General features: G+C 33.3%; 1 protein-coding gene across 1 annotated transcript; it reads right to left on the bottom strand.

The window, feature by feature from the left end:
* Positions 1-6947: 6947 nt before the first annotated feature.
* LOC133295699 (xyloglucan endotransglucosylase protein 6-like) lies at positions 6948-9400 on the bottom strand. Its single transcript, XM_061494557.1, has 4 exons — positions 9210-9400; positions 8898-8998; positions 8123-8316; positions 6948-7480 (listed from the first exon to the last, which is right to left on the bottom strand). The coding sequence occupies exons 1-4, from the start codon at positions 9367-9369 to the stop codon at positions 7057-7059; spliced, it is 879 nt and encodes a 292-aa protein (XP_061350541.1). The 5' UTR covers positions 9370-9400; the 3' UTR covers positions 6948-7056.
* Positions 9401-12858: the final 3458 nt, after the last annotated feature.

The raw sequence follows: 12858 nt of genomic DNA on the forward strand, positions 1-12858 counted from the left end.
ATATCGTTATGATAATTGGATAGTTATCCTTTAAGGATCCTTGGGTAAGTGGTTAAGATATGAAAATATTCCATAACAGTGTGTGTCTATTGAATTCATCGATCATGAAAATTAGGTCACACTAAAATCACATTATTGCCCAATTAGGCCCAATCAATTCCTCAGCGCAAAAACTCAAATATTTTAAAATATTAAAATATAATTAATTAATGAAGCCTACTTATTGAAAAAATTCTAAGATACTCTTCGTCACAAGTAGAAATTTCTCTTTTCAGGTGTTCAGTATACAAAAACAACTGAAGTATTGAACATGACCGGCATAGAAACACAGTCCTCAATTTTCTCACCCACAAAACTCATCAGCCATCATATCATTTAACCAAGTAGGGCCCTCAATTGAATAATTTGAGTTGAAAAAATGACCCGTTAACTTTTCTGTCATACTTCACTGAAGAAGGCCCATAACTATCCCTTTCAAATGGAAGAAACCATCATCACCTTTCGAGCTTTTACAATGAAAAATTTTGTGCTTTTACAAAATTGATATTGGTAATCTTATTTGGGGAAGAATATATTTATCGAAGAAAAAGTCTATTATCTTTATAATTAATATAATCATAATTGATTTTCATTAATTTAACGATTATAATTTATTAAAAATTAGTGGATCGTATTTATTAATTAATTATTAATTTTCAATAAATCCAATAAATTATAACCGTTAGATTGACGAAAATAAATGGTGATTAGATTGATTGTAAAGGTGATAAATTTTTTTGGTGATAAATATATTCTACCCTATCTTATTTATCCATATTTTATACAGAAATTCTGAAAAAATTTCTGAAAAAATCAAAGGAGAAGAATATTGTAATAACCAATTAGTGTTACTACCAATTAATTTTACTGTTAGATCGATTATGTTTCCAACAGTTATATTTATTTTCATCTTTATATGGTTATGATTTTTCTTATTTAATACTTTATATTTATTTTTACCTTTGTATGGTTGTGATTTATCATATTTAATGCTTTCACATTAGATATGGGAAATCATAACCATACAAAGACAAAAATAAATATAGTTGTTGGATCAACATAATCGATCTAACGGTGAAATTGATTGGTAGTAATATTAGTAGTAACACTAATTGATTGTTATAATATCCTACCCTTTTCAATAATACAATCAATCAAATATAAAATCAAGAATTTGAGCCAATATTTTTACCTTTTTGGTCATATTTCCAAAAAATATATTTTTTCAGCATATTTTCAATAATCATAATTTTTGGGTAAAATAAATTTTTCCTCTACTAAAAAGACAAACTTCAATTGTCCACACAAGCAAGGGCCCAGCCATTTTAACAACGAATTAATCTAATTATAATTATTGGGTCAACGTCAACCACACAAATTACCGCATAGTTTTCACATGTTTGTTGCCAAGTTGCACTATTCTAAAGATCATGATCATTATTTCCAAAAAAAAAAAAAAAATCATGATCAAATATAATTATCTCTATTTTTAACAACAAAAATAAAGGATTTGAAAATGATAATGATATGTTTAGTCAGAAAAATGTAAAATTTTACCGATTCTGCGAATTTCTACATAAAATAAAAAATGTCATGTATATAAATGTAAAATTTTACCGATTCTGCAAATTTCTACATAAAATAAAAAATGTCATGTATATAATTATTGAGTCTTTTTGTTCAATTTCAAACAAAAGATGGTTTTGAAAGTGATTATCAGATTTGATAAGTCCTTTTCTAAATGGTACTGTTAAAAATTCTGATACTCTGCCCTTGCTTTCAATTTGTTCATGCACCTGATTTTATCGCTCTTCTTTTGATCAATGAATCTGATTCTTGTATCTTCTCTCTGAAAAAAAAAAAAAAAACGATAAAACAGTCCATCAAGAAATTTTTCTCCCGGTTAGGTATTTTCAACTGCAAATTGCTGAGAATTCATTAAATGATCGTTAAGGCCAAAGAAAAATTATGTACATCGATATGAAAAACGTTACCCCACAAAGCTAAGTCCTCGATTCTTAAATTTTTTTGGCCCACAATTTTTGGTTTCATCTGTTTAATTATTTGCTAGCATGTCTCCATAGTAAGTATGGTACAAGCCTATCTCCATTCCCTACTCCTCTAATCAAACGTCCCGTGAGCTTGTGGTACCCAACTACCCATTGCCAAAAGTCGATGCCAATGTGGGGTGAGTGGGGGGGTCATCCCCACATAAATTAAAATATATTAAATAATTTTTTTTTATTATTTTAAAGAATTTATATTATTTTAAATAAATCTATTGTATTATTAGATGACTATTTAATAATTTTTTATATACTCTCTCCTTTATATAATCAAACAATAAGAGAAACTGAAAATTTTGTGAACAAGAAAGAAAATAAAAAACTATCAAAATTCTATAATTTCACTTAAAATGACAGTCCTTTCAATTGACAAATATTTTTTTCTAATTGACCTAATCTATTTTAGGCACTACCTAAACATTTCTCTATTAAACAGTTCTTAGGAAGAGGATATGTTGTAAATAATATTGATTATTTAGTTTTTATTTAGTCATTTATTGTTGTATTGGGCCAAGCCCTTTGTTGTATTGGGCCAACCCCATTAGGTTAAAAGTAGGTCAAATATTCTCTATAAATAGAGAACCCTTTGTACACATTATTTACAATTCTATAATATATTAGAATACCCTTTTTCAAGTTGGTATCAGAGCTCTCGATCTGAGGGCTTTGCTTCCGCATATATTATCTTCTTTTTTAACAAAACCCTAATTTCTTTGCCTCTTGCCGCCATCAGCCGCCACCGGAAAATTTTTCCGGGGACCTTTTGGACCAAGGGGACCATTGTTGACCTTATTTTTCCTCCGATCTATCATTCTACGCATTGTTCCTCCGCCACAAACGATCGAAACACCTCCGACCGCCTCCAATCAGATCTGTCTTCACTGTTTGGCCCACTTTCCGGCGACTTTTCAACAGCGACCACCCACAGACAGGTGCGCCCTCACTGGACGACCACACCAGAAAAATCTCAGCCGGCGAAGCCCTTCCACGCGCTCTCACGCGCCGCCCCTTTCCCGGCGAGTGAATCCCACGCGCAGCTCCTTTCTCCGCCACGTGGAGGCGCGTACGGCCGTGTTTTTGGACCGGACCACCACCATTCTTCTCGTCTTCTTGTCTTCTGTCTGGATCTGTAATTATTTTTCTGATCAGAGGTCATTTGATATTTTGTTTGGTTGATTTTATCGCTGGTTGTTAACTTTTTTTGTTAAAGAATGGCCGAGCATGATAGTTCTTCGATCTTATCTGGTAAGAGCACACGTTCTATATCTCTTCTTGCTTCTTGCACTGATTTTAAAACCTCATGGTTTTTGGATTCTGGTGCAACTGATCATATGGCTTGTCGTACTGAGTTGTTTTGTTCTTATCATCCTACTGTTGGTAGTCATACTATATCCGTAGCTGATGGATCCCATAAATCAGTTATTGGTTCTGGTAACATTCAAATTCAACCTTCCTTGTTTCTTAAAAATGTTCTTTATGTTCCTCAGCTTTCTACTAATCTTATCTCCACTCAAAAACTTACAACTGATTTGAATTGTTCTATCACATTTTTTCCTTCTCATTATCTTATTCAGGATCTTACCACGAAGAAGACAATTGGAGTTGCTAATGAACAGGATGGGTTGTATCATCTCCTTCCAGACCATGCTAGCAAAAATCAGTTATTAATGACACGTCATCCTTCTACTGCAGAGTCTATGATTTGGCTCCATCACAAGCGTCTGGGGCATCCACCATTTAGTCTTTTGAAGTCTATGTTCCCCTCTCTGTTTCTCAATAAGTCGGTTGAGACCTTTCATTGTGATGTTTGTGAATTTGCAAAACACCATCGAGTGTCATTTCCTTCTAGCACTATTAAAAGCAAGGAGCCTTTTTCTCTTATCCATTATGATGTTTGGGGCCCTTCTAAAGTGCACAGTGTTTCAGGTGCAAGGTGGTTTGTTTCTTTTATTGACGATTGTACTCGGATAACATGGATATACTTGATGAAAGACAAGTCTGAAGTACCAGAGATATTTATTCGGTTTCATCACATGGTTGAGACTCAGTTTGGTAAGGGTATTAAAAGACTCAGATCTGATAATGGTACTGAGTACGTCAATCGACGCCTGTCACAATTCATTTCAGACAAAGGTATGATTCATGAGCTCACATGTGTTGATACCCCTCAACAAAATGGGGTTGCTGAAAGGAAAAATTGTCATCTTCTTGAAGTTGCTAGAGCACTACTTTTTCAGACATCTGTTCCTAGTTCTTATTGGGGAGAAGCAGTATTAGCTGCAACTTTTTTGATCAACCGTTTACCTTCACGGGTCCTTAACAATATTAGTCCTATTCATTCCATGACTTCCTTCTTTCCTTCTGTTCCCATATTGCAGAGCCTTCCACCAAGAGTGTTTGGATGTGTTGCCTTTGTCCATGTTCATAAACAACATCGGAGTAAGTTGGGTCCTAGGGCTCTTAAGTGTGTCTTCCTTGGTTATAACCCTTATAAAAAAGGGTACAAGTGTTATCATCCACCAAGTCGGAAATTTTTTGTTTCTATGGATGTCACCTTTCAAGAATCTGAATCTTATTTCCTGGGTCCTCATCGTCAGGGGGAGAATAGTTCTTCAGAAGACTCGTCCCCTTCCTTCTTTGAGTCTGGATCAATCTTCTCTCTTCCTAGTGTGTCTGCTCCTGGTGTGTCAGAACCTTCAAATACACCTGAGATACAACCCATACTGTCTCACCAGCAACCTCAATCGTCTGAACCACTGGTAAGTCCTGAATCTCCTATTTCTTCTGAGTCTCCTGAATCTCCTGTTTCTGATTCTAATATTATTTCCTCTCATGATTTGTCTATTTCTTCTGATATCTCTAATGACTTACCCATTGCTTCTACTTCTGATGACTTACCTATTGCTCTTAGAAAAGGAAAAAGATCTTGTCACAAGAAAACTTGTTCCTCATGTCCCTCTTGTACTCAATACCCTATCTCCCATTTTGTTTCCTCTGCTAATCTTTCTGTGCAGCACAAAAGCTTTGTTTCAGCACTAGATTCTATTACAATCCCAAAATCAGTACATGAAGCCTTGAAAGATAGGAATTGGGCTCAAGCCATGCAAGAGGAGATGAATGCTTTGGAGAAAAATAAAACATGGGAGGTTATTGATAGACCCAACGGAAAGAAAGCAGTAGGGTGCAGATGAGTTTATGCCCTGAAATATAATTCTGATGGCACTCTTGAGAGATATAAGGCTCGATTAGTGGCCAAAGGTTATACTCAAACCTATGGCATTGATTATGAAGAAACCTTTTCTCCAGTTGCAAAGATGAATACAGTGAGAATCTTGTTATCCCTTGCTACCCATTACAATTGGGATATAAATCAATTTGATGTGAAAAATGCTTTCCTCAATGGTGAGTTAGAAGAAGAAGTCTACATGGAAATCCCGTCTGGTTTTGATTCTGTGAAGGGGAAAATAAAGTTTGTAGATTAAAAAAGGCCTTGTATGGATTGAAGCAGTCACCTCGTGCTTGGTTTGGAAGATTTACTAAGGTTATGATGACCTTAGGATACAGACAGAGCCAAGGAGATCACACTCTTTTCTTCAAGCACTCCCAAATTGGGAAGCTTACTGTGCTCCTTGTATATGTTGATGATATTATTATCACAGGTGATGATTTTGTGGAGAGACAGATTCTGCAAACACGGCTTGCCTCTGAGTTTGAAATCAAAGACCTTGGGAAACTGAGATATTTCCTAGGGATAGAAGTAGCTCATTCAAGCAAAGGAATTTTTATCAGCCAGAGGAAATATGTTCTTGATCTTCTCAAAGAAGCAGGAAAGCTCGGGTGGAAACCCTCTAATACTCATATTGAGAAGAATCACAAGATGGGCTATGAAGAAGAGAGTCCTCCAGTTGATAAAGGACAATATCAACGGCTAGTTGGGAAATTGATATATCTGGCCCATACTAGACCAGACCTAGCTTATGCTGTTAGTGTTGTCAGTCAGTTTATGCACGATCCAAAGGAAAAACACATGCAGGCAGTAGAGAGAATTCTTCAGTATCTTAAAGGTACTCCTGGTAAATGATTGTTATTCCGACGTGATGGCAATCTATCTTTAGAAGTCTACACAGATGCTGATTATGCTGGATCCGTGACTGACCGTCGTTCTACCACTGGTTATTGCATGTTTCTTTGCGGTAACTTGGTGACATGGAGAAGTAAGAAACAAGATGTGGTTGCCAGATCAAGTGCAGAAGCTGAATTTCGAGCTATGGCTCAAGGCATTTGTGAGTTACTGTAGCTGAAAATTGTACTTGATGATCTCAAAATAAAATGTGAGGGACCTATGAAGCTGCTATGTGATAATAAGTCCGCTATTTGTATAGCTCATAATCCAGTTCAACATGATCGGACTAAACATATTGAGGTCGACCGCCATTTCATCAAAGAGAAACTTGATAGCGGGTTGATTACCACTCCATACATTCCCACTAGGCGTCAATTAGCTGATCTATTAACAAAGGGGCTTCCTTCAGACAGATTTCAAGAACTTACTAGCAAGCTGGGAATGATAAATATCTATTCCTCAACTTGAAGGGGAGTGTTGTAAATAATATTGATTATTTAGTTTTTATTTAGTCATTTATTGTTGTATTGGGCCAAGCCCTTTGTTGTATTGGGCCAACCTCATTAGGTTAAAAGTAGGTCAAATATTCTCTATAAATAAAGAACCCTTTGTACACATTATTTACAATTCTATAATATATTAGAATACCCTTTTTCAAATGGATAAATCAAAGATAAATTGATTGTACAAAGAAGCAAGAGACTAAATATAATTCACATTATGCCGTGGCAGTATATTACAATATTATAAAACATGAAGGACATGTTCCATAACTTTTTATATTCATACACCCATTTTCATATTATACTTGCTTTAATTAACACTTGCTCACTGGTGACGGTGATGAACACACTCAGCAGGGGTAACTGGGAACCGAGCAGTGTCAGTACAATAGTCATAGACCATATGTTTAGCCCTAACCCACATAAGTTGATGACTTTGATGCAAGCTTAGTTCGGACAACGTAGGCTCATCCCACCAATACTTCCTATCCTCACTGCTGCTACACCTCTTAGCATTATCCACTGCAGCCACTGACACAGGGCATTCACAGGCATTGATTTCAAAAGCCTTGTATGTTACAATGAAAGGTGCATGGCTCCAATCTGTCTTCACACGACCACCCTGCGTGGCCCAATCATCAGCATTCCATATAGAACTGTACACCCCCATGGGTTGGTCTTTAGGAAAAGGAATTCCTTTGTGTTCCATATTTGTGTGCACCCTTATTGGCGTTTCATCAACTAGAAATCTGATCATATCAAAAACATCGAATGTTAGAATTTGATCAACATTATACACGATTTCTTTTTATTATATAGTTGATTAATATATGTACGTAACACCCCATTAAGGAAAAAGGTTGAAATAAAAAACAGGTCAACTCTTGCATAATATTAAATAAACAAATAAATAAAATGATTAATATATGTAAAACCTCATTAAGGAAAAAGGTTGAAAAAAAAAAAAAGTCTTGCACGTACCATATTAAATAAATAAAAAGTTGCGCATGGAAAATTGCTAATGTGTCCAAAAACAATTGCCAGAAACAAAGGACATAGGTCTATGTATTCTGCAAAAGGACCTCGTTAGGAGTATTACTATATATTGTTCAAGATTCCATCCCCTTTTCCATGGGTTTGTTTTTGTGTGCCCAACGGGGACACAATGACACCAAGCCTATGATAGCTCAACCACCACTGGGAAAAGCAAAAATTATTCGTGTTTTCTTGACAGCTTTTTTCAGACCCATGTAAGCATATTCCCATTTTTTCTATTTAACTTTTGTTATTAAACCGCACTAGTTCTAAATAACTCTACATTAAATGCAAAGAGCCTTTTTTTCACTTTTAAGCAATGCATCAATTAAAGAACAATGAGAAAGGATGCTTACACAACTTGACGTTGGTTCCAGAAGACAGAGTAGTAGTGGAAATCCTTGGTGGGGTCGAACCAGAGGTCGAGTCTCTGCTCCCTGTTACCAACTCCATTCACATACAAGTTTGTTTGAACCGAGTAAGGTTCCCCTGAGGTGTTCCCTAAAAACTCAAAATCAAACTCGTTGTGGTTTGGACCGTCCGATGACATCTACATCACATAAATTAACACCAATGTCAGAGTCAAAAAAAGTGAAAAGTCATTTCAACCACAATAATATGAATACCCTCTAGCACTATTTGCTTGATCATGGTGAAAATGAAGTACCCTCAATTGAATTAAAGTATTGGTTCATGGATTGAAAAGGCAGGGACAAAAGTAATAAATGCAAATATTAATTGATAAACGGGGTAAATGGTAGTAGGTAGCTGCCACTAATAGCTATGGTACTATTCTTTTCATGAATCCCATTAATAAAAAAAAAAAAAAAGTAACATTATTTTGTAGTTCGGGAAATGTTGGATTCATTGAACTGAGTTGTGTGTACTGCAAACTATTGAATAGGGACCCAGAGGTAGAGCATCTCCATATACAACTAGTGAGGGAGAGTACATATTATCTAATTGAGCTTTATTACTTAATTTAAAATATTATCTTAATATTTAATCATATTGAATGAAAAAAGTTAATATATATTCAACATATTTTTAAAGTTTTTCTTATTTAACAAAAAAGAATATTAATAAATATTTAATAATTAAAATTTAATTAGAAATATTCTATGCACTTACATAGAAAGCAGTAACAGTTCCAGCAGAGTCACCTTCAACAAGCTTAAGCTGGATGGTGACTTTCCCAAACATATACTTGCTTTTGGATCCAAAACCAGCACCTGAAATGTCCAACCCAATATTGATAGCAATTAATATTATTATTGGGAATCAAATTATGGGTAAGTGGAAAATGTCCCAAAGGGCATCACTGAAAAGCTCTCAAAGGTGAAAACATATATAAAGCAAAGTTCACATTTTTGAAGTGTTTAAAGGGTGGATGATAGCTTAACAAGGTTTGAGGGTAGTAACAATCAGATAATAGTGGTTTACCAGAATAATTATCAAGTTTGAGTTTGAGTTGGTCTCCTTCGTGAATGAAATGGTCCAAAGCCCAACTTGGTTGGAAGAGTTCATCAAACTTGGCAGAGGTAGCCATAGCCACCCCAAACACCAACATAAGACTCACAAACAATCCTAAGAGCCTAGACATTTGGAACAGTTACTACAGAAAGAAAGAGGGGATTTCTGAAGTGCTGAAATACAATGTGGAGGACTCATTGAAGAAGCTTTTATAGCCAAAAAGAGAAATTTAATTTCAATTTGAATTTGAATTTCAATTCCAAGTGGCTTGTGAAAGAAGCTCATGTCCTCTTATCCCAACGTACACATCATCGAGGAGTGTGCCACATCAGCTGCCAGGTTGGATTTTTCAAATACCAAGAAAAAAGGACAAAAAGATGATGTGGTGTATAGCAAATGGTGCCGTTACTGTGCCAGTTATAGCTGGCCAAAGCTGTTCACTCTCTCTCTCTACAGTGTCAGTGCAGTAGGATTAGGACGAACCGCTTTGCGATAAATTAATGAGAAATTAAAAAATATATATATATATATCATTTTTGGTACTGAGCAAATTTTACGATATTCATTTTAGTCTCTAGCAAATAAAAAGATCAATCGCGGTCCTTAAGAAATTCAAAATAGATCCATTTTAGTCCTTTTAGGGACTAATATTTTTTTAAGTTTGTGAAGGACCACGATTTCAACTAAATGAGTCCATTTTGAATTTCGTAGAAACCAGGCCTTTTATTTGTTAGGGACTAAAATGAGCATCGTGAAATTTGTCGAGAACCAAAAAGATTATTTATTAAAAAAAAAATAAGGCTTTTAACTTATATCGGGACATGTGCCATTCAAATTAAGATATTAAAATAATGAGTAGAATATCATCTCACAAAAATCACAATGAGCATTTTAATTTCTTAAAAGAAAAAAATTGACTTGTGATCTTATTTAAATTTAAAATAAATTCTAATAGTTAAAATTATGATTTCTTTAAAATTTTAAAAAAATCTACATTAATACTTCAAAAGAATTAATATGAATCTATTTTTTAAATTTCAAAAAAAACCACAGATTTTTTAAGGAATTAAATTAAGTGCTTTGATATTTGTTAAGGTCTGAAAAAGTACTTTATTTTGAAATAAAATTAAAATGAAATTCTTTCATATGTTATAACAAAATACGAATCAACTTATGTGGATTATTTCAGCTTAACTAAAGTTAGTTTGTTGGATATATTCATCAATTCATTTATTATTTAATTAGTTTAATTTGAACACTCTCGGATCTATTATTAGTACGACTCTCCCCACCCATGTTGCTATTATTATTTGATCATGTAATTAACCTTGTGCAAGTTTACGATTAGAACTAATATTATTAAATTGGGCTCGGTTATTGATTCGATTGAGGTACTGGGTCACTGGTTTAACAAGTGGATCACTGGTTCAACTGCATGACCCAGTAAGTATATGTAAATCTACAATTTATATTAAAAAAACTATAAATATACTTAAATACTTGTAAAATAATATACCAATTTCAAATATTTTAATATGAAAAAAATAAATTACACATTATTGTTCAACAAAATATCAATCAAACATATAATATTTGTGATACTAGTGTTTCAAGTTCAGTAAACGACATCTCTAACTATAAATCAAATCAAAATTCCCTGCATATTGCATAATCAAGATAATATTAGTGTTGTAGGTACATAATCTATATAAGTTAATAAGCTACAAATCACACAAATATTTCAAAAGAAAATAAATCATTTGTGTTTGAGAGTAAAAAAAAAGAAGACATTAATTTGTGAAAGTAAATTAATTTTTTTTTATAGACCGGGCCGGGTCACCAATTTTTACGAAAACCGGCTGGATTGCACCCGGTCACACCGGTTCTGTAACATAGTCGGTCCAATATGAAAACCGAACTGGTTACATGACCGGCTCACCGGTTTCCGGGTCGACTCGAGTGAGTCGGTCTGATTTTTATAACATTGATTAGAACTACCTATCATAATTTTTATTATTATTTTAGTAAAAGTTTATGTTAGATTTTTTTAAAGATAATATCTATCAGTTTAGGCTAAAGCACCTGTCTAAAATATTTGAGCAAAATAATTCTGTAGTTACAGTTAATTGGATAAATTTTTTCAAATTCAAACACGTCATTGGTATTGATGGAACCAATGTTGTTAAAATCGAGTTTCTACGTAGAAACATAAAGGAATGGTAGAAACGTAAATCGTAGAAACGACACGAAACGTAAAATGTTTACTATTTAAGGTCAAGATACAAAATTATATATATATATATATATATATATATATATAGAGAGAGAGAGAGAGAGAGAGAGAGGTAGGATCCTTTAGCACCAGTGTCAAATTTGAATTTTGACACCTCATCTGGGAGCCATTAGATCAAAAAAAATCAATAGTGTCACATGCTTACAAATCAGAGTCGTTTATTTTTTTTATCTAATGGCTCTCAGAAGAGGTGTCAAAATTCAAATTTGACACTGGTGTCAAAGGATCCTACTCATATATATATATATATATATATATATATATATATATATATATATATATAAAATATCACATAAGTCACTACTCAAAATTCAATGAATAATTTTCATATTTAAAATATATAAGTCACATAATTATATAAGACATAAGTCCAAAAACACAAAAAAAAAGTTTAACAACTCCTATAACTAAGTTCCACAACATCAAAAGAATAAAGTTTAACAACTCTTAAATAAAAATACAGCGGCATCGCATGAGGACTTTTTTTTTAATAATTAGAAGAAGATACTGTGCATTTGATTTGAAGAAATGGAAATAGGTTTTTTTTTATTAAAAATATAAAAATAAAATCAATCATGGTTAAAAGTTGACCTGGTTTGATTTTTTGGTTTAAGTAAAAACGTAAAAATGGTAGAACATAAGTTCTTACATTTTTACACGTAATTTTTACTAAGAAGAGTTTTTACTTGCGTTTTAAGACGTATCACCTTAGTAGAAACGTAAAAACGTAAGTGTCATCTTTTGGATTTAAATGCTCTAGTGATTTTGGTACCATTGTTACAAATACGAACTATATTTGTGGACGATAAAATATGTCAAATGAAATGTCATTGCGTAGATTTCAAAAAGTTGTGTGAAATCAAAAAAACATTTGATTTAGATACCCAAGACAAAAGTTATGACCTTTCGAAGTTTTATAATAATGGAACTGTGTACGTGATGTTAACATAGCACGAGTCCCGTGAGTATCATTGACGATACTAGTTCTGTCAATATCAGTGACGTATTTGACTGTATTAGTTTCAAAAAATTTATCCAATCAAGTTTAACTAGACAATTGTTTTACCTAAAAATCTTAGAATGGTGCTTTTCCCATCAGTTTACGAATTATTCTATTAGTATAATTTAAGCTAAGTAGGATCACATAAACAACAAAGCTCTCTCGAATAAGTTTTTGCACCGTTGTATATGAGGGACTCAAATTTGATATTACTCACCACGTGTTTGATAATCATATTCAAGGTAATTAAAATTGAATTTTTATCTAAAAATAAAAAGAAATAAAAAATAAAATCATAATGGAAAAAAATCATAAAAATATAAAAA

Source organism: Gastrolobium bilobum, unplaced genomic scaffold (genome assembly GCF_033153095.1).
Source record: "Gastrolobium bilobum isolate Gb01-03AN ecotype WA unplaced genomic scaffold, APGP_CSIRO_Gbil_v1 utg32284, whole genome shotgun sequence".
Lineage (NCBI taxonomy): Eukaryota > Viridiplantae > Streptophyta > Magnoliopsida > Fabales > Fabaceae > Gastrolobium > Gastrolobium bilobum.

Coding starts and splice junctions, on each gene's coding strand:
- LOC133295699 (XM_061494557.1), bottom strand. CDS start 9,369: ATGTCTAGGCTCTTAGGATTGTTTGTGAGTCTTATGTTGGTGTTTGGG. Junction 8,317..8,897: donor GAACTGTTACTGCTTTCTAT/GTAAGTGCATAG, acceptor TATGTGATGTAG/ATGTCATCGGACGGTCCAAA. Junction 7,481..8,122: donor TGGAACCAACGTCAAGTTGT/GTAAGCATCCTT, acceptor TGATATGATCAG/ATTTCTAGTTGATGAAACGC.